General features: G+C 38.8%; 2 protein-coding genes across 3 annotated transcripts; one reads left to right on the top strand and one right to left on the bottom strand.

Moving 5' to 3' along the window:
• Nucleotides 1-930: 930 nt before the first annotated feature.
• On the top strand, nucleotides 931-14,123 carry rfx1b (regulatory factor X, 1b (influences HLA class II expression)). 2 transcript variants are annotated; one of them, XM_052545540.1, is made up of 18 exons: nucleotides 931-1,125; nucleotides 3,193-3,557; nucleotides 5,664-5,761; nucleotides 5,849-5,923; nucleotides 7,099-7,160; nucleotides 7,265-7,616; nucleotides 8,112-8,293; nucleotides 8,653-8,772; nucleotides 8,872-8,993; nucleotides 9,081-9,199; nucleotides 9,279-9,388; nucleotides 9,468-9,619; nucleotides 11,038-11,135; nucleotides 11,215-11,364; nucleotides 11,452-11,660; nucleotides 12,026-12,179; nucleotides 12,262-12,307; nucleotides 12,416-14,123. In XM_052545540.1, the coding sequence occupies exons 2-18, from the start codon at nucleotides 3,215-3,217 to the stop codon at nucleotides 12,559-12,561; spliced, it is 2,538 nt and encodes an 845-aa protein (XP_052401500.1). In that variant the 5' UTR covers nucleotides 931-1,125; nucleotides 3,193-3,214; the 3' UTR covers nucleotides 12,562-14,123. The 2 variants fall into 2 exon arrangements, with proteins under 2 accessions (XP_052401500.1, XP_052401499.1); XM_052545539.1 differs by having other exon boundaries at nucleotides 948-1,125; nucleotides 5,846-5,923.
• A 378-nt stretch (nucleotides 14,124-14,501) lies between these two features.
• On the bottom strand, nucleotides 14,502-21,289 carry dcaf15 (DDB1 and CUL4 associated factor 15). Its single transcript, XM_052545541.1, has 13 exons — nucleotides 21,130-21,289; nucleotides 20,412-20,509; nucleotides 20,188-20,326; nucleotides 18,690-18,796; nucleotides 18,456-18,601; nucleotides 18,207-18,365; nucleotides 16,778-17,362; nucleotides 16,014-16,105; nucleotides 15,817-15,939; nucleotides 15,615-15,697; nucleotides 15,416-15,520; nucleotides 15,217-15,332; nucleotides 14,502-15,106 (listed from the first exon to the last, which is right to left on the bottom strand). Exons 1-13 carry the CDS (start codon nucleotides 21,223-21,225, stop codon nucleotides 15,051-15,053), a joined length of 1,905 nt encoding a protein of 634 aa, XP_052401501.1. The 5' UTR covers nucleotides 21,226-21,289; the 3' UTR covers nucleotides 14,502-15,050.
• Between the last annotated feature and the right edge of the window lie 574 nt (nucleotides 21,290-21,863).

Raw genomic sequence — 21,863 nt, 5'->3', positions numbered from 1 at the left:
CACAGATACTGCCCAGCACTGTACTGTATGATTTCCATATTCAATGAAACATCATTAATACAGGATAAAGATTTAATGAATATTAAGCGTGCACAGCGCAGGCTGGTTTAGTTCACCTCTGGTGACACAAGGTGACATTTCAAACAGATAAGAGGATATGGAAGTGAGAAGTGAGTGATTGTTGTGTGTGTGTGTGTGTGTGTGTGTGGTTATTAAGAGTCGCAGCACCTCAGAAAACATCTTATAAATCTATCAGGAAAAGATTGTTTCTTTATACTCATACAGTCACAAGATTGACACACTGGTAACAGCACAGGGATGGGCCTTCAGCATATGGGCTAATTGGTTATTATAATGATTATAATATTATGATTAATATGCTAATTGAGTCACTAGAATTAGAAATAAAATGAAAGCCTACATTTGCAGTATTTTGTGCTTAAATAACGAATTATATATATATATATATATATATATATATATATATATATATATATATATATATATATATATTCATTTATTCAGGGTACAGTTATCCTGTTTTATAGAAAAAATGTTTGAAAACATTTAGTCCGTTGTCATTTGATGTACAGGAAGTATATTTAATATTGTCACGTTTTGTAGGGTAATGATTATACATACGATTTACTCTATTTGTTGTAAAAATAAAATAAAAATAAAACACTATTTTGATACATAATTACACGTACGTTTTTTAACGTTTACGTTTATCTTTAACTGACGTCGAAACGTCCGAGGAGTCGAACGTGACGTTTAATTTGATTGACAGAAATGCGGTCCAATAAATGAGCGTAAAGGGGGCGTGATCTTCTTGCGTAATAATGTAACTCGACTGTCAGCGAATGAGAAGCTCTGTTTGTTATAGACGCTCACCTTCCCCAATAATAAAGAGAGGATGCCGTTTCCCTTGGCGACGCGCAGCCAATCGTCGCTGAGCAAGAGGGCGGTGCTTAGACGGGTGGGTAGCAACAGTTGCCCCGGTGAGGACGAGGCGCCATAGTCACGGTAGTCGTGGCGACAAGAACCCAGCAACGCGAATCAACAACAACCTTTAAGAAAATAAAACTCCGCGCCAAACTAAGATCATCCGGCGGGAAGCGACAGGTGAAAGAACAACTTTATTCCACGCATCCTCCTCTTGTTATTTGTTGACAACTGTCGAAGTGTGCTAGACACGGTTTCCTCCGTTCACGCGCCTGAACTCGACTCGCGCCTCTCGCACGCGCTGGCGGTTGTTATGACGATGTCAAATCTGCTACAAAATGGCGGGGGTTGTAACTTGAGCATGTGTTACTTTTTCATTGTTATTTGTTTATGGTGAGCGAGCGTGACGTCAGAAGCGTGTTTGGCGGACTTGATGGCTGGAGCAGACGAGTGGTTTAGGATCACATGTCAAAGAGCGACTTTTGACAGTCAAACTACACGCGACTGTGACTTTATTTCGCTTGTCCGGTTTGCTGGAGTTTGTTTAACGCGAATGACGATGGAATGCAGACTTTCAGTGGATCAAACTCCCGGGAGTTGTGTTTTCTCGGGTTAAAAACTTTGTTGAAGGGAGTCGTCGAACAGCCAGAAATGTGTGCCAGATCAGCTCCAGCGCGGAGGGAGGGATGGGCGGGGGCGGGGGCGTAACCTTGGCCTTGAGAGGGGCGTGGCCTGTGAAGTTAAAAGGGCGTGATTGACATATTTCTAACTAGTTATGTAGCTATACATACTTCTCTGCTAGCAATAAACAAAACTTATAATTTTGACCCTTACAATGTACATTTTGGTTATTTCTACAAGTATATAAAGCTCTTTCTGATTCTGATTTTGATATCTGTGCTACTTATGACTGCTTTTCTGCTCCAGGGTCAGACAAGTCTCTGCATACTTTGTTCTACCAGCAATAAACAAAACATACATATTAATACACAAGTATATAAGAAATGTTATATATAATGTAAACTTAAAACATAGAGAGAAAAGTAACATATTGCACAAAATAAAGTCAGATTTATTTTCAATAAATAAGATGCCTTATGACGTTTTGCACATACATTTGTCAGCATATTTGAGAATAAGTTATTAATATATAAGCTTAATGTTTCTACTTTCATCTCTGCCGGTTTTTATATGTTTTCTTTATATAAAAACTTAAAATAGATGGTATATTATTGAGGTAAAATCATAGCATTGATTATATGTCTACCAGTGTATTTGGACCAGAGAGAGAAAAATAATCCATCACACAACACAATGTTTTATTATTTTCATGGAATAATTTGAATGGTGTGAGTTCTTTTTAAGCTGTTTTACACTGAGTCTGATGATCAGAAGGTTCACTGTGAAATGTTCTCGCTCTTTCACAGTAACTTCATATGAACGAGCTCATACTGTCATCACAAGACAGGGCACGCAATGCCGCCCGGTGCCTCGAATTCACACAAAATGAGAGCACTGTTAAACAAGTTCAGCCAGATCAAGGATTTATGTGCATCTGACAGGGAGAGAGAATGTGGTTCGTTTTACATGCAGTCTCACACTAAATGAATGCACTCAATGCATAAGTGAGACAGAATGTCTGACATTTTTTTTTAGATAAATTGTTTTTATTTTGATTGATAATAATAAAATATTCTAAATGCATATTCTTATTTCATATTCAAATAAATATGTAGTTAAACCAGTGGAAATATGCCAGCGAATTTGCTTTGTAAAAATAATGTTTTGATCTTATTACAAGGCACTATTGCTTTTAATATAATAAAATATTAAGGCAAGACTCTACAGGTGAATACAGTACGATTCCCTTAATCACATCAGTCACATTGAGATAATTGTTTTGTGCAACGAGTTTCCTAAAGTGGAGGAAAAAACTCATTTTGAGAAACCAAACTTCAGAGATATGTATTGTAACTGAAATCTGCAGACGCAAAGAGACGAAGTATTATAAAATAAACAATTAAATATGCATTTTGAACGTTTTCTTTCCTCTAATCCGAAACAAAGACATGTTATGAAAGCAAAACAGCTCAAAATCGACCAGTGCATGTAAAAGTGCAATTGAAGTGTAACCGGAATAATCTCAAGTGCAATAGCATCTATCATTAAAACAAGTAAAGAAGTCTAAATCTTTTTGCTTTCAACTTCCTGCCGGGTTTAATCCGCGCTTTTAATTTCCGTTTACAGGGGGATTTGGGCTTTTGTCATCATGGCAACTTCAGGCTACCCCTCCGAGGAGCTCCCCCCCTCTCAATCACAAGGGGGCAACGTCACGACGGCCTCGTCGACCCAGCAGAAAGCCACTTCCACCACCACCTCGTCCCAGTTCCTCTCCGACATCCAGAGCTCAGCGGGATCCGCTCCTGCACAGACGGCCTCGATCATAAGAGTGCAGGCCACGCCCCCTGTCACTCAAAAGAAACTGGTTCTGGCCACACCCCCTCAAGGAGCCGTGACCGCAGCGCAGTATGTGGCAGGAGAGATACAGAGCTCCGCCTCCCAGGCAGGAAACAGCCAGAGTGCCCAGCAGTACATAGTGGTGACCGTTAGCGGTGAGCACTCACACTTTACTAGATACATGTGGACTTCACTTTCTCCTGGCGAGGACTGACGCTGCAGAGCAGAGCACAGCGTGTATGAAAGTGTGTGTAATCTGATCTAACAGACACCTGACACTTTCTAGGCCTCTCCCTGAATAGAAGGACCTCAAAATAAACGCGCAAGAGTAGCAGTGCATGTCACAGCCTGACACACAGACATTCCCTTCTGCTTTTTATTTAACACACTCACACATACACGTTTTCTTTCTGATGACTGAACATTGTAGCGCTCTAATTGGCAGCCGATATGACAGCACTGCCTACTCGGCGTCCGCAGACGAACTTCTTACCACAGCAGCTTTATAAACTACCAATACTGAGACCTAACAGACTTAATATAGTGACCACAACAAGTCCATTTATGTCAATATTGAAAAATAATAATAATAATAATAATACTTTTATTCAGAAAGGATGCATTAAAACAATCATAACTGACAGCATATTTTTACAACATTTAAAATAAATGCTTTTGTTTTGAACTTTTTATTCATCACAGCATCCTGAATATATTTATAATGGTTTCAAAGTTAACATTAATAATGATGCAACATTGATAATTAGAAATGCTTAAAAATCTTTGATCACAGGAATAAATTACGTTTTACAATATGTTACAATAAAAAGTGGCTATTTTTAATTATAATAATATTTCACAATATTAGCTTCTGTGAGCAGAAAAAAACTTGCTCACCCCAAATTTTGAAAGTTATGTATATTGATATTATATGCATTAAAATGTGTAAACATAAATTACTTGTATACTTAAAACTTACGATCAAAACATCAGCACTATTAGAAAACAAAAATTTGATTTTTAATTTGTAATAAATACATAAAAATGAAAAATATATCTATTTAAATTGCACACACACAGATGTGTGTGTCTGTGTGCGCAATTGATATATATATATATATTTATATATATATATATATATATATATATATATGTATATATATGTGTTTATATATATTAAATATATTATTAACATCTCAACATTACATAAAAAAATGTGTATATGAAATGAATGCTGACAGATTAAAAAAATTCTATATGAAATTAGACTAAAATTGACTCTTTTTTTTATAGAAGACAATCATTTCATAAAAGTATATAGCAGGTGATGTACATTAATTTGCTGTATGGAAAAAGACAGCAGCAAACACCTGTAGAAAGGCTTCAGTTTAAAGCTGATCTCAAGAATTGTGATATCACAGAATAATTTACTCGAGCAGAGAGATAAACTGGAGGATGCAGGAAAATACAGAATGGAAACCAAAGTAAAAAGCACAGGTAAAGCAAACGTCCTTTCGTGAGCTTGATTTCTCCTCTCTCAATCTCTCTCTCAATCTGATACCTGTGTTTACCTGAGCGAGAGATTTCTCGGCCCATCTGTGGAGATTAGTTGTTCAAGGCCGGCCTGTGAGAGCCTGATATAAAGAGAAATGGCTGCATGTGTGTCTGTGTTCACATCATGTTCTACAGTAGCTGTCTGTACAGTCTGGATGTGCTGTACCGTAAGTATGAGTGCATGTTAACTGATTTCGACGGTTGTGTGTTATGGTTTTGGTATTATTTCCTCCTGTAGGTTTTGTACTGAGCAAAACGTGTCTTCAGTCATTATTTCCTCTTTTCTGATGGCGGTTTTGTCATGTGTTTCCTTCTCAGTTCTGTTTTCTGTCTCTTTATTTTGCTCTTCAGTGTGTCTTCCTCTGTCTCTCTTGTACACACACACACACACACACACACACACACACACACACATAAGATCTGCGGTGTGAGTTTCAGTAGTGTGAAGTGGCCATATTATATACAGCTGCAGCTTTTTTTTTTTTTTACTAAAAATGTACACCGGTTATTGTGGCTCATGTAATTGAGTTCTTACGGTTACAGTATATTTTCATACAGCTGTACTCAAGTTCATATACTTCTCAAATCTCAAAACATTCTGAACAGTCCTGTTTCAGTTATAGCCTTTAATATGCAAATGAGTTTGAGAATCTGAGGAGTTTGATGATCATATGGCTTGTTTTTTTGGTATGTCTGTCTCTGTGTAGAGGGCTCACTTCACTCGAATGACTCTGAATCGAATTCTCCTCCCTCGGGACAGACTGGCGTTCCCACACAGGTAGTGCAACAGGTGCACACAGCACAGGTAATGCACACACTTATGTACATGTGGGATATCAGAGCCATAAAGATCAAATTAATTCCCAAAACTGTGGTGATTTGTGTCCAGCAGAGGTCTGTGGTTCAGGCCACAACCAAGAGTCAAAGTGGACAACTGGGGGTCAGTAATCTACACATAACACCTGAGGTAAAAACACACACACTTCATAACAGCTTTAAGCAGAATGACATCTACTGTAATAGGTTCATTACTTCGTATATATATATCAGTTCAAACCTCAAAAGCTTGGTTTGATGAAAGTGTGCTTGCATTATATTTCTTTGCAAGCAATGTCACTTAGTTTGATATTTCACAAGGTTTTTGCAATGTAGCAAGCAATGACTTTTTATACTGTACATTTTTTTAAGTGTTTTGAGTGGTCAGATACTTTTGGGGTAGGTTATTGTGATTGTATAATGACTCGATTTCTAGAAACAATTTACAACGAAAAACACCTAAAAAAATTACAGAGACCGATGATGTGTGTAATTATAGACCCATCTCAATTATTCCAGTAATTTCCAAAGATTTAGAAAAGTTAGTGGTTGAACAATTAATGAATTATTTGGAAATAAATAATCTGCTGAACTCTAAACAATTTGGATTTCGACCAAAATATTAAACAGAAATGGCTATATGTCATGTTATAGATAACATAAAGTAGTTTGGATCGAGGAAAGGTAACGGGAGCAGTATTTTTAGATTTTAAAATTGCTCTTGATACTGTCAATCATGAAGTACTCATAAATAAATTGAAACAAATGAACTTTTCTCAACAAGCTTTAAACTGGTTCAAATCATACCTGAATTGTAGACAGCAATGTGTTAAAATTAATGGTGTTAAGTCATCACCACAAAATTGCTAACTGGGTGTACCACAAGGTTCAATATTAGGTCCGTTGATCTTCTGTTTGTATATAAATAAATATTAACATAATTAATACAAATTAGTTCCTAGATTTTTATTTTGTTATCTAAATATAAAAATGTAGACAACAATGTATACATTAGTTTTTTGTTTTTTTTAAACAAACGTCAAATCATATCTATATAAAATTCTACCTGACAGTTTAATTTTTTTAATATGTAATTACAGGTGCAAATGAACTTTAAACATTTTAGTCTGTATATATTTCATTTGTTAATATATTGTGTGAAACTGTTATCAGCACTAAAATATAAAGTTTAGTTTAAAATATTGAAGTAAAGATTTAGATTTGACATTATGTAGACATTCTTTGTGATGTCCCCCCTCATACCTGACTCTGATAAAACTGTCTTTTTAAGAGTCTGATGTGAAACTGCTGTGTGTTTGTGTGTAGGTACAGCATGTTTACCCAAGCCAGTTTGTGGAGGGAGACGCCAACTACAACAATACTGCAATGTGAGCATCAGCACACACAAGTGCTTGTGGTGGATATTTAGCTTCTCTTTACTTCTGAAACATTTACCTTTCTCTGTACTTGTCCTTCTCTTTCCCTTTTTCAGTCGTTCCAGTAGTTACCAGTTCACAGACCCCTCCCTCTACTCTCAGGCCACGCCCTCTGTCACTTACTATGAGACGTCGCCCACCACCGGCTCACAGGTCACGTCCCCCGCCAGCACTCAGCCTGTGTCTGTGACGTCTGGGATGGGCACAGGGGTGGTCTCCATGTTCTCAGAGGGCAGTTCGGGGATCACCGTGGTGGCTGGCGGGTCCTCGTCAGGAGTGGGCGGGTCAGGGGGTGTGGTCACCAGCGGAGGGGTGGGGAGTTATGTGATTCAGGGCGGGTACATGCTTGGTGGAGCCAGTGGAGGGAACCAGAATTTCTCACACAACACACGAGCATCACCTGCGACTGTGAGTGAATTTGTTTTCTTGAATTATGATTCAGGGTTTCACCTAAAGAGATTCACCCAGTGTTGTTATTGGTGACTAAAATTAATTTTAGTAATTGAAATAAAATACTACAAGACATTTCATTAGAAATTTTAATGAAAAATAGAAGTGTTGCCTGGGCGGTTAACTGGAATACAATAAGTTTATGTACTAAAATTACTAACAATAATTAATAATAATAATTAAGCACATATCAAAATAATAGATTAATAAAATATAAATATAATATAAAATAATAGAATAACAAAATATAAATAATAGGATAATAATAATGGCACATAACAAAATGACTAAAACTTTAAAATAAAAATGAAAATATAAAAATAAAGCAAAACAATGATAAAATACACAGAAAAAAAACATTGTTTTCACCCATAAAACAGGTAAAAAATTAGTTTTTGATTGTGTAATAGTCAGTCCGTTAACTCCTGCCGTCTGTCTCCTGTCTGTGTTCAGGTGCAGTGGCTGATGGATAACTATGAGACAGCAGAAGGTGTGAGTCTTCCTCGCTGTACTCTTTACTGTCATTACATCCTGCACTGCCAGCAGACCAAGCTGGAACCTGTGAACGCCGCCTCCTTTGGCAAACTCATCCGTTCTGTGTTCATGGGCCTCAGGACTAGACGTCTGGGCACCAGGTACAGTCACACTGTCCCGACCAGGTGTGATGCAATAAAGCTTCAAGCTTCAACAAGCAATATGAACCATTTTTCTTTATTTGCATATTCATTGTTCTGGGTAGCTCCACCCACAGTAAAATCTCTGATCAAGAATTTGCTCCACATAAAATTAAACATTAAATGTGTTCTGATTATCTGTGAATACGCCATGTTTTTTTTATTTGCAAGAATTTTTCAACACAAATTGTATACATGCCAATCTGAGATATAAATATGAAATAAAAAATAACAGTATTTAAAAAAACTATAATGATACTAAAATAACAGAACTGGTTAATATTAAAACAACTGTTTGTTTGTTTGTGTGTGTGTTTCAGAGGGAACTCTAAGTACCATTACTATGGCCTTCGAATCAAGAGCAACTCCCCTCTCCACAGACTGGTGGAGGACCAGCAACACCTGGCCATGAGACAACAGCCGTACTCACAGAAACAGAGGTCTCTGTGTGTGTGTGTGTGTGTGTGTGTTTATAGTTTGTGTGCTGTTGATCACGTGCTGTTGTTAGTTTGACTCATAGCCCTCATCTCTTGATAAAGGATAAAGCCTGTGCAGAAGGTGGAGGGACTGACCAATGGAATGGGCCTGGGGTTGGGGCATCAACAAGGGGCGGGGCTATCTGACATCAGTGCACAGGTTCACCAGTATCAGCAGTTTTTAGGTAAAATGAACACAAAATGTAAGAGCAGCTCTCTCTTTTGGACATACAATCAACGCTACATCAACTTTTTGAATCTGTGTGTTTCAGATGCGTCTCGCAGTCTGCCGGAGTTCCCTGAGCTCAAAGATGAGGGTATACCTCTGCCAGATGGACTCCATCCTCAACACGTACACACATATCAGCTGATCTACAGAGAGCACTGTGAGGTGAGTGTGTGTGCTGGATCTCAGATGTGTGGTTATTGTAGTGTTTTGGTGGATAATGAGTGTGTTTGTGTGTTTATAGGCGATTCTGGACGTGATGGTAAACCTGCAGTTCCCTCTTGTGGAGACGCTTTGGAAGACTTTTTGGAGGTTCAGTGAAGGACAAAGCAGTGACACGGATTCACTCGACCTGTGAGACACATTGGCTTAAAGTACAGTCACAAGTGCTGTGATGTTGTGTTGTGTCTCACTGATGTCTCTGTCTCTACAGTCATGATGAATCAGAGAAGCGTTTGCCCAAGTCGGTTCTGCTTCTGTTGTGTAAATATGAGCCCATTCTCAACTGGGCCCGCCAATGTGACAATTTACTGTACCAAAGCCTAGTGGAGATCCTCATCCCTGATGTCCTGAGACCAATCCCCAGTGAGTTCTCACAACTCTACACAAACTCTATATAAAATTCACTCCAGTGAGTTACATAACTTTACATAAACTCTATACAGGCTACATCCTAGTGAGTCACATAATTCTACACAAACTCTATATGATAACTATATAAACTCCATCACAGTGAATTACAACTCTTCACCATCCTTTTACATAATGCTGTACATACCGACAAACTTTCTGTAAACAAGTTACAACTTTACACAAACTCTATATGCACTCCATTCCTGCATTACAACTTTACACAAACTCTATATAAACTCTGTCCCATACACTTACAAAATGTACTAGTTAAACTATATATAATCATCATCCTCCTGGAGATACACAACGATGTACAAACTCTATATAAGTTACAAAATTCTATACAATTCTATTTCAACAGCATGCATAGTAAGTTTCACAACACTATAGTAACTATATAAACTATTAATTTCAACTATTCAACTTCCTGCTATATAAACCTCAGTGAATCACAAAATTCTACATACAAACTTCATATAAACTCTGCGAGTTAAAACACAACACAAAATCTATTTGCACTTCATTCCAGTGTTACAACTCTACACAAACTCTATATCAACTCCACCAATTCTATTAGACACAAACCTTGCACTTATTCAGACTTCATGTAAACAACATCCCCAGGGAGTCACACAGCGCTACACAAACACCATTTCAGTTTGTCACAAAATTCTACATAACTCTGCAAACTGTATAAACGTAATTTCAGTAGTTACAAAACTCTACATTACTCTGTACGAAGTGTATATAATGACTATCCTTGGTGAGTTACATAGTCCTACACAATGTAAAACTAACTATAAAAATTATTGTCCCTATGATTTATACAATTCTACACAACTCCATACAAACTTTAAATTAAATTCAGAGAGTTACACAACCATGCACAGACTCTATACAGCCTTAATAAACATCCCAGAGGGGTTACAACTCTACATCAACTCTATCCACAGTGAGTTAACTAACTATTAGAAATAATCCTATAAAACCTAATACAGTTTTGCTCAACATCCCCAGAGCTACAAAACTCTAGTTTCCAAAACTTTATAAACAAGCTCAGCCATGAGCTACACACATATATATAACATTTCTCACACTCTATACAACTTGATATAAACCTATAAACTCCATAATCTTTTAAATGCACAATTTGAGGGAAAAAAGTAACAGTTGCTTAACTGTATGCAACAAAACGAAGATATTGTAAACTCTATATTAACTCTATGCACTTCAACAGAACTCTGTACAGCTTAAGATTCTCAAAATGTTCTTGTAGTTACTGCTGCAGGACTTGAGATCCAGACTTGCAGAAATTGAAATGTAGTCTTCCTGTCTTCATTTTGACTCTTTGTGTTGTTCACTTCCTGTAGGTGCCTTAACTCAAGCCATCCGTAACTTTGCTAAGATCCTGGAGAACTGGCTGACCAACGCCATGATCAACATCCCGGAGGAGATGGTCCGCATCAAGGTCTGAATCACCACAGATCTCCTCTGACTTCCTTCTGTTTTCGGTGTGTTTGTGCTAACGCTGTGTGTGTGTTGTGTAGATTGTGTGTGCGGGAGCGTTCGCTCAGACTCTACGGCGCTACACGTCTCTCAATCATCTGGCTCAGGCGGCCCGCGCCGTCCTGCAGAACACGGCTCAGATCACACAGATGCTCAGCGACCTCAACCGTGTCGACTTCACCAATGTGCAGGTAGCACTGCACGCTCGGTTCATGTCCCGTCATCCCCAGATCTCTCTTCAGTTCTTAATGTACAGCTGTATATGTGTGTGAGTTTAGGAGCAGGCCTCGTGGGTGTGTGGCTGTGAAGACGGTGTGGTCCAGCGGCTGGAGCAGGACTTTAAACTCACCCTGCAGCAGCAGAACTCTCTGGAGCAGTGGGCCGCATGGCTGGACGGGGTCGTGTCGCAGGTCCTGAAGCCGTACACCGGCAGCCCGGCCTTCCCCAAAGCAGCCAAACTCTTCCTGCTCAAATGGAGCTTCTACAGGTGAGATTCACTGCATATTAAAGTCCCCATGAAATCAAAACATCAGCTCTTTGGGTTTAAGTATGAATATTTTAGCCGTACGGTTATCTGTAAACCAGTGTGCTTCAAAACAAATATCAAATTTGCATTGGAAATGTATAGTCTCTTTTTGATGACATCACCTTGGACTTCAGCTTCTCATCAAACTTTCTGTCCTATTAAATGCTCTCTAGAATCTGAAGCATACCGCCCCCTACCTTATAAATAGATGCTTAAGCTGTTTCTGTCATTTTAGGTAGTTAAAAAGCTGTTGGCATGTTAGAAGTCGAGTATGTCTTTAGTTGTTATATTGCCGTAATCTCACAGTGTTTGTGTGTGTTTTGTAGTTCTGTGGTGATCAGAGATCTGACCCTGCGCAGTGCCGCCAGTTTCGGCTCGTTTCATCTGATCAGACTGCTGTATGACGAGTACATGTATTACCTGATCGAGCACAGAGTGGCTCAGGCCAAAGGAGAGACGCCCATCTCTGTCATGGGAGAGGTGGACACACTGACACACACATGCATGCATGCTGTCAAACACTGAGTCATGCAGGGACTTAACTTTGTGTTTGTCGTTTCAGTTCGCCTGTCTGAACAGAAGTCAAAGGTCAATGGATCCTGATAAAGGTACGTACAGAAACGCACTCAGAGACTTTCTTTTCAGGAAACTAGCAACCACCCAAACACTGTAGCATCAGGAAATCTCATTGATTGTTTGTGTGTGAATGTGTGTAGATGAGGAGGATGAGGAGGAGGATGATGAGACGGATGAAGATCAGGACATGGCCATTCCTGTGGTTGTGGGGGAGGAGTCCCTGGAGCCGCCCACCAAACTCGCCCGAACTGAGCTCTTCAACAGCAACAGCAACACACCAAACTAACTGTTGTCTGTGCAAACATGGACTCTATATACTGGGCTCTGTCTCTGGGAGCCAGTTTGGGATTGAAATACAATCTTCAGTTTTGGTAATTATTAGAGGAAGTTCAGTTTCGGTTCATTTCATGTTTGAGTTTCCTGAGGTGAATCAGCCCTCACAGCTGCTGTATGATCTAATGAAGCTTTTCTAGAAAACGGTAACAATCATATGCCTTAATTAAGTGCACACACACACATTTTCATTGCCTTCCCTTTGTCAATCAAAGCTGCCATGTGTGTCGTGTATCGACTCTTAAAGTTACAGTTCACCCAAAATTAAAAGCATTTGCCATCAAGTCATTCCAAAGTCATCTATCGGCAAAAAAAAAAAAAAAAAAGAGTAAAATAGAATAAAGAAAGAAAGTTATATAATGACGTGAGGGTGAATAAATGAAGATGGACATTTAATTTTTTGGGCAGACTGTCGCTTTAAGATTCCAGTTTTGATGCATCTCCATCTGCTCCATGCTGCCATAGAAATCATTCTTTGCCAAAGCCAATCATGCGTCACCTAGGCCTGTTCCTCATTAATATTCATGATGAGTGTGGTCATTTAAGGTGTAGCTAAAAACTACAGCAGCAGATTTTGCCTTTTACAGCTGTATAACACCATGTCCTTCCATGCTTTTGACTTTTTCTTTCTTTACCTAATAATGCAAATGTTATATTCAATTATTGTGCTTTAATCAGCTGTTTATTTTTGATGCTTTTTGATTTGAGTCTGATGCTGACAGATCAAACGTGCCTTCAGAGAGTTATTCAATCTAGAGATCCATAAATGCATAAATAAATGTCAAAAACAATCATGAGAATGTTTTTTTTAAAATTCTGAAATCTCATCAGGCCTCATTTGTGAAACATAAGCAGAATCAGTTTAGTGTACATTATCAAGTTTGGTTGACATGAATGAGATTCAGTGTTTAATATATAATGAAAGCATCTTGTGTTATAAAGAGAGTCATCTGTCATTTTTCCTCATTTCACACGATTCATTCATTCTGCATCCACATTAATGTAGCCGAGCACAAATGATTATTTTCTAACAAACACTGAACACATGTATTAGTGATGAGTACAGAGATGTTTTGTGATTGGACGCTTTGGTGCGGTTCATTAATATTCTGTGTCTAATTACGGTGGTTTTGACAGCCAATCAGCAGCTAGTGTGTAACTCTCCAGTGGTTATAGAGCCAAATCTAATGTGTGGAACAATTCTGCAGCAGTTTTAATGAAAAAAAAAGAAAGAAGATATGCTAGTGATGATTATGAATATTAATGTAACCGTTTAGCACAGGTTTATATTGTTTTTGAATATATATCAAGTGTTTCTTTAATTGTACTATAAGAGTTGCTGAAATTATTCCCATGTATGATTATGCTAATGTATGATATAGTTTTATTCTCTTGTACTGTTGAAACCATAATGGCCTTATTTGAAGTGTACCTGTAGCTGAGATCCATGTGAAAATCTGTATCATTGTGCCTCGAGGTTCAGTGTCCCTTTAAAAGCATCTTTTAAGAAAATTATGCATTCCGATGTTTTGTGTTTGTTATAAACATGCAGTTCACTTATTTTCAGTATTATTGTTTACTAAAAAAATATTAAATCTAGTTTTTGTTAATTGAAATAAAGCTGAAACAAAATATACATTTTAGATGAAAAACGTTACATTTAAAAATGCATCTGAAAATGAGAAATGTTGCAATGAACTGAAATAATATTAAAATTTAAATGGAATATATATATACACACACAATTAATGTAAAATACTACAACAAAATTCAAATGAAAGCTGAAAAATAAAGCTAATTACAAACGATAATAAAATATCATTATTGTAAATAAATCATATTTAAATAACACTGCTCACTTTGATGCAATGAAAAGTCACAAAACCAGTGAAGTAATGAAGGAATAATTTTTATCAAAAATAAAAGTAAAACAACGTTGCATAAAATCAAGATTCTCATCCAGTCCAGCTGTGAGGCCACAACTAGTATTAAAACAGGGCAGGAGGGGTCGACAGCTTCTGATTGGCTGAGGACTCGGTCTAAACGATGTAAACAACTGCATCCTGAAACAAACAAAACAAATCAAGCAAACTAATACAGATGAGCCCCAAAGCAACGTCTTATTTCTGTGCATGAAAACATCCTGCTACACCTTCCAATAACAGGGCATTTCAAACAGAAAAAACTACTGCAGTCCATTACACTAACATCAAAACAAGCGTGTAGAAGTGTTCAAGTTTAGTGGAGACAGACGTTCAGCTCTGTTCTTCATTGGGTTGGTGATCACTAATGTGTTTCAAAAAATGTTCCCAGAGTGTCCCGCGCTGTCGTGTCTTTATGTCAATCACACGGATACACGCAACAAACACGACAGAAACACTGAGAGCGGCTGTGTTTGGACACAGCAGAGCAGCACTGAAGAGTGTGAGCGTGTCGTCTCTCTCACAGGACGATCCACGTGGCTCTGTCGTTATCAGCCAACACCTGAAGAGAAGAACCTGCAACCAGCAGAAAAAAAAAGAAAAGAGTGAAAATCTTTCACAAACATCAAAAACAAAACTCTTTTGCAGTAGTGCAGGTGTATTGCTCATGTGTGTCTAAATCACACCTTTATGCAGAGCCTCGTTGGTCATGCGGTTGATGTAGCGCGAGCTGCTCTCGGGAACCAGCCACCGCATGACGGTGTTCACACACGACTTCCTGTAGGAGCTCCACACGCTTCCACTGCGGCACAAACACACACATGAGAACATCTGAGCGAGGGCAAACAGACAGACAGCAGGGGCCACACATCCGAGGGTCGTTACCTGGTCTGACCTTTGACCTCCGTGAGGTCACCGACACCGACTGTACGACACGCTCCAGTGTTCAGATCCCAACTGACCTGCAGACTGGAGTGGTACGACTTCGGTCTACACAAACAGAAAGAAAACAAAGTATTAATGGACATTTCATCATATGCTTGTGTGTGTGTGTGTGTGTGTGTGTGTGTGTGTGTGTGTTTACCTGCAGTGTTCATCCTCACAGTTAGAGAACGCCAGCAGCAGCAGCCCGATGTTTATCACCACTATATTGGTCTCTGGGCAAACCTGTTGCCATAGAAACAGCAGAACACATGCAAATAAGAACAATGCATCAATAGAGCGCAACAGCAGAGTAAACATTCCATTCATCTTTGTCATCTTCAGAAGAAAAGAAACCCCATCACCTCGAGGATGACCACGTCATAGTCGCTGAAGGAGCAGAACTGGGAGCCCCAATCGGCATCATTCCTGATGACCTCGTTGATGAGATACTCGAAGTCCAGCGTCAGCTGCTCCACACACACACACTAAGAGAGACACAAACACACAAGAGATCAAACACAGCCCTGGAGCATCAGACGTGTGTGGGATCAACACACACCTGACCGCTGAACTGTCCCGTCACCAGCTGCAAGTTTCGTCCCTTCAGATCCGTCACCGTGAAAGGAAGCAGGACTTTATCATCCTCATCTCCTACAGACAAGAGACAGGCCAGTGTAGTTCTGTTTAGTGAATCAAAAACAGCTGGTGTAGTCTGCTTCATGAATCTGTTTCATAGTGAAATACAGTGTAAGCTGAAAACAAGTTATTCTTTTAGAGTTGGTTCTTTTTATCAAGTCAAAAAGGAAATGTGTGTGGTGCAACTGGAGTAGTGTGATCACAACACGTCTGGCACAGTCTGATTCATGAACAAAAGACTCTTGTGAATCAGTACTTTTTAGTGAATCATAAACGTATGATATGACCAGTATAGTCTGCTGCATGAACAAATGACTTTTGATTTGAATCTTTTTAGCGAATCAAAAGCATGACTGACGTAGTCTGATTCATGAAAAAAATGACTCTTATGAATCAGTTTTTTTAAGTGAATCAAAAACATATCACACGTCTGGCACAGTCTGATTCATGAACAAATGACTTTTATGAGCTGGATGTTTTTAGTGAATCACAAAACACACAGTGTGTCCAGCAGAGTCTGATTCATAAACAAATGACTCCGGTTCTTGTAATTAAAAGTTCAAAAAGACAAGCTTCTGATCATTCATTGAACCTAATATGTCAGAACGGTTTCTGAATCTACATCTGATTCCAAGTTTTGTGTGTGTGTGTGTCTTTAATGACAAGAAAAGATGAGAAATGTCATACCGCTCGGCTGCTCTGACGCACTGGCCTGTGGGAGTCTGTATCTGAGAGTGGTGTAGTTGACATAAGCAGGCTCAGAGGAGGAAGAGGAGGATGAAGGCTCATGAGGACGTGGAGACAGAGAGAAGACGGAGGAGTTGGATCCAGGAGACATGACTGTGTTACACACAGCACTGTCCTCTGCGTCTGTGGGTGACACTGAACCTTGGTTCTGTCCTGAGGAGGAAGACGAGGGTCCCGGGACCTCTGCGTCGCATTCCTGTGTCTCTCTCATTCGCTCCTCCTCGCTGTGGAATCGCTGGGTGTCTGTCTCTTCTTTCTCTTTGTTTTTTCTGTCATGTTCCCTCACTCCAGCCTGAGCTCTGCGGAAAATGTCAGCTGCGAACTCTCTGGCCCGCACGGCCGCCTGTGATTGGCTGGAGGAGAGGGGGGTGAAATGGGGTTTTAACTGTCTGAGGTCAGGTGACCCCTGAGACGAGGTTGATGAGGATGAGGAAGGCGATGTAGGTCCGACAGGAGCAGAAGAGGAGGAAGCAACTCTCTTACGGTAGAGAATCTGATTGTTTTGACCCTCCTGATGCCCGTCTCCTACACCCAGAGGAATTCACACAGCAAATGACATCGAGTTCATTATATCAAACTAAAATAAATACAAAAATACGCCAGATTTACTATTAATGAAGTTAAAACATTGTAGATACCAGCAAATAAAAGTTAAAATGTAAAATGTTTGAAATGTATATAAAAGATCTTTTTAATGTTTTGAATCAAGTTAGCAAGGATGCATTCATCTGCTTAAAGATACAGTAAAAACAGGCATACTGTGAGATATTATTGCAATTCAAAAGAGCTGCTTTTATTTAAATCTATGTTCAAATCTAATTTATTTCTGTGATCAAAGCTGAATTTTAAGCATCATTACTCCAGTGTCAAAAGATCCTTCAGAAATCATTATAATATGCTGATTTGCTCCACACGATCACTATTTCTGATATTCTGATAGCTGCTTCATACGTGTGTGGAAAACATGATGCATTTTCTTTGATGAATAGAAAGTTGAACAGCACAGAAATAGAAATCTTTTATAACATTATAAATGGCTTTACTGTCAATTTTGAACAATTTAATCAATTTACTGAGTCCTTCCTGAATAAAACGAATTATGTTGGTGCCAATAGCAACTGCGCTCATGGCCACCCAAGTTCAATTCCTGTCTTGAGGTTCTTTGCTGACTCTATATGGTCCAGTAATTTGAATGAACCGGTCAGTTTGAAGAACATAACTATTGAGTAACGACATTCTTTTATTCATTTAATTGAAAAGAACTGTCCAAACAATCTGATTTCCTAAAACACGTGGCATAGAGAGAAAGCAAACACACACATCCATGTGGACATCAACAAACGGACGTGAACAAACACTGGCTGTGTACCTGAGCAGAGGGAGATGGCGCAGGCCACCAGAGAGTAGCTGGTGTTGAGCAGAATCACCTGGTCCTTCTTCAGCTGCAGCGCCGGCTGGAACGTCGGGAACGGATAAACCACTTGATAGCGAGCGTTCAGAACATAACCGTGCTGCAGACACTCGCCACCTGCACACACGTGAACGGAGAAAAGTGTTTGTTTTTGTTGCTAGGAACTGGAAAAAGCTATTGATCAATGCTAATAGTACACCAATGCACCTGTGCGTATGGTGGACACGGAGGACGCGGGGCAACACTGTTTGCACGGTTGTGCCGGAGGCATCGAGGTGATGGTGATGTAGATGTCCCTGTTGTTCTCATCACTCATCATCATGTTCATCAAGGCTGAACTGGAGCTGCGCGTGCTGACAGAGCACAGAGCACATGTTTAGATGACCGTAATAACCCAGACACTGGCTCATAACACACAGCACAGAGGAGCAGGGCTCTTACTTGAAGCCAAAGACCACCAGCTTGGAATGATCATGGTGCCACTCGCAAACGGTCAGATAGAGATCGCTGTAGATGTCCTCACCTGCAAACAAACGCACATGATGCACCTGCAGAGAGACACAGATAAAGTTCATGTAACATCATGGGGTAATCTTAGTTTAAATGTCTGTTTAGTCTGATCTTATATCAGTTCAGTTCATTTTGTTCACAAAGCGCAGTTAAACAATGGTTGACCACTGTGCTGAACAGTATTGTTTGAAAGATATCAAAGTAGGCTACAAAAAATGATATGACAAGACAAACAGTAGCCTAATCATTTTTAAATAAGCCCCTGTTGGCTCATACACTATAAGCTTTCTCTAAAAGATTGTGTGTTGCAGTTGTTCTAGTCATAGGAAGGCTGTTCCATAGTTTAGGCAATGGCGAAAAGCCCGGTCACCTTTTTCTTCAGTCTGATCTAGGGACCAATAAGAGTTTCTGATTTAATGACCTTTGACATCTAGCTGGGGTGTGTAAACCTAAAATGTCAGAAAGATACAACAGTGCCAGTCCATTTAAAACCTTAAAAACAAAAAGTAAAATGTTGGAACCTTTCCATTGTACAAAAGATTCTTTATAGTGGCAAAAGGTTCTTTGGATTATTAAATGTTCTTCATGCTAAGAAAAACAAAATGGTTCTTTTTAAAACAATTCACTGAAACGTTCTTTGAGGAACCCAGAACGGAACTTCCATGGCATCGGTGAGAAACTTTCAAAACCTTTTTTTTTTTTTTTTAAAGAGTGGAGTTTCAGTCATGCATGCATCATCAAATCAAAATATTTGTGTGCATTACTGACAGAGCAAATAAAACATAATACATTTAGAAATAATCATCAGAAACCGATCTGAAATAATGTAATTTAATTGTAACTTGCACCATCACAAACTTTAGTTGACATTGTCTTATTTTACAGATATCTATGTTGTTAGAGTACATTTTAATTAAAATGGACTGGCAGCCAGTGCAAAGGGAGTAGGACATGGGTAATGTGTTTGTATTTGCAAGTGCCAGTCAAAAGTCTAGCAGCTGCATTTTGAACTGTTTTAGGGGATTCCTATATGATTGGCTAATATCGATATACACTGTATTGCAGTAGTCTAGTTAAGATGAGATAAAAGCATGTCTAAATCTCTCAACCTCAGCACACTTTAAAAAACCTTAGCAAGCTGAAAAAAATAAACTAGATTTAACTAGTGCATTTACATCCAAGTGATTTAATATCAGACACACAAGCAGTTAAAGTACTCAAACCATGGATGTCATTTGGCTTAAAAGACATTTTACATTGGAGTGTCGTCAGCATAACAATAGTGCTTATTAAAAACTGAATCCATTAGGATTATATATACAAAAAAAAAGGGAGCTAGGACAGAACCTTGATGAACTCCACAAGTCTAGACGAGCACCCAACCACACAAACTGAGAAAGATCAATCATTCAAATACGAACATATGTACCTGTTTGAGGCGGCTGTGCAGGTTGAACTCCCACCAGTACAGGTGATACGTGTAGAAAGAGAAGTCATCGTCTTCGCCGCAGTCACTGGTGTAGGACAACACATACCGGCCACATTTGGTGAAGCCCAGGAAGATGTGCCTGTGACAGCAGACAGACAGACCAATCAGATACAGCATTCATATCACTCCGATAACGGACGGGATGGATCGCATCTCCTCCTCACCCTGCTCTGAGGAACTCCTCGCTGACGATGGTCTTCAGCGGGACGCAGACGCGGGGAGGAAGTTTCCGGAAGAGCCGCTGAGAGAGATGTCCATTCAACTGACAGATTTAAAGAGATATATGAATACAGTTACAGAGTAATACACTTGGAAATATTGGCCATAAGTACAGTTAAATTGGCTGTTAAACTGACTTTGTAGATAAAATTGCTTAATCAATGTTGTTTAGGTTAAATATTAAATCCATGATAGTTATGATGATCATTTTTGCACTGAACACTACCTGAGGCATTTCTACCATTCATTCATGTTAAATACTGACCTATTTAGTATAGTCCTATACCATAATGAGATTGTGTTTAGGGTTGAAAATGTTATTTCAATGAGAATGATAGATGTCAGTGGAGAATAATGCACAACCCACTTTTGACCATTGTTGGGCATATCAATCAGATTCATAATCAAGAACATTGTTTGTTGTACATTTATATTTTCCCCAAAGAACCGTTTATTGTAAATAAAAATGTGTCCATTGTTGCGTCCATTAAAAGGTTCACATATATACAAATGACAAACACTAAGGGACACTTAAATGACGGTAAATAAAGCTACAGCTAAAAATGCTAATAACACACACATTATTATCTACGTTACGCTTAGAGGAAAAACCATTTCACGTTATTAATGCCACTTTTGTCCCAAATCCCAGTTTCTGCCTACCCGCCCACGCGTAAGGAGTTTGACGACGTGATCTTTGTGTTTTTTCAGTTGTTTTTGTTTGTTGTCGTTTTTCTCTGATTTCGAGCTGGGCGCCATTTTTGATTTTTGCCAGCTCTTTGGATTTGCCCTCAGTACAGCCCGGACAGCTTTCTGATTGGCTCTGCGTTCTCAGCTGAGGGCTTTGATTGGTCAAAAACGTCGTCAATCAGAGAAACGAGGTTGGGTGTTCTGCTAGGAGTTTCTCAAACGGCTCTGGGTTCTGCGTAGTATTCACCAATCAACAACTCTATAATATAAGTAACGAATATTAAGTGTTTAAAAGTAATTGTTTCAAAATTAGTTTATATTTCAAGAGGTTTCTGCTTAAACTGCTAATCTCACACATAATGTCAACGACATTAAAAATTATAATTTATTTTATATTTTATATTCCATCACACTGTCACATTCTTAAACGCGATTATATTAGTAAATAAATATAAACTTTAAATTAAGTTTTTTTAATTAAGTTTCCATTCTACATTACTGTCACACTGTCATATTGTTATTGTCGAGACTGTAGGTGATCTGAAGGTGTGTCTCTGTTGAAATAGTTGTTACATGAATGTTTGTGTGAAATCCCCTGCCTTTCATTTACACATCGCAAGCCATTATTAAGCTTTATTGACATTACTAATGCAAAATATACAGTGTCAATTATTAATTAATATTATGATATAATGATTAAACACAAC

The sequence above is a fragment of the Carassius gibelio genome, chromosome B1 (assembly GCF_023724105.1).
Source record: "Carassius gibelio isolate Cgi1373 ecotype wild population from Czech Republic chromosome B1, carGib1.2-hapl.c, whole genome shotgun sequence".
NCBI lineage: Eukaryota > Metazoa > Chordata > Actinopteri > Cypriniformes > Cyprinidae > Carassius > Carassius gibelio.
The sequence above is the reverse complement of the archived record's forward strand: the minus strand, read 5'-3'. Positions and strand labels throughout refer to the sequence as shown.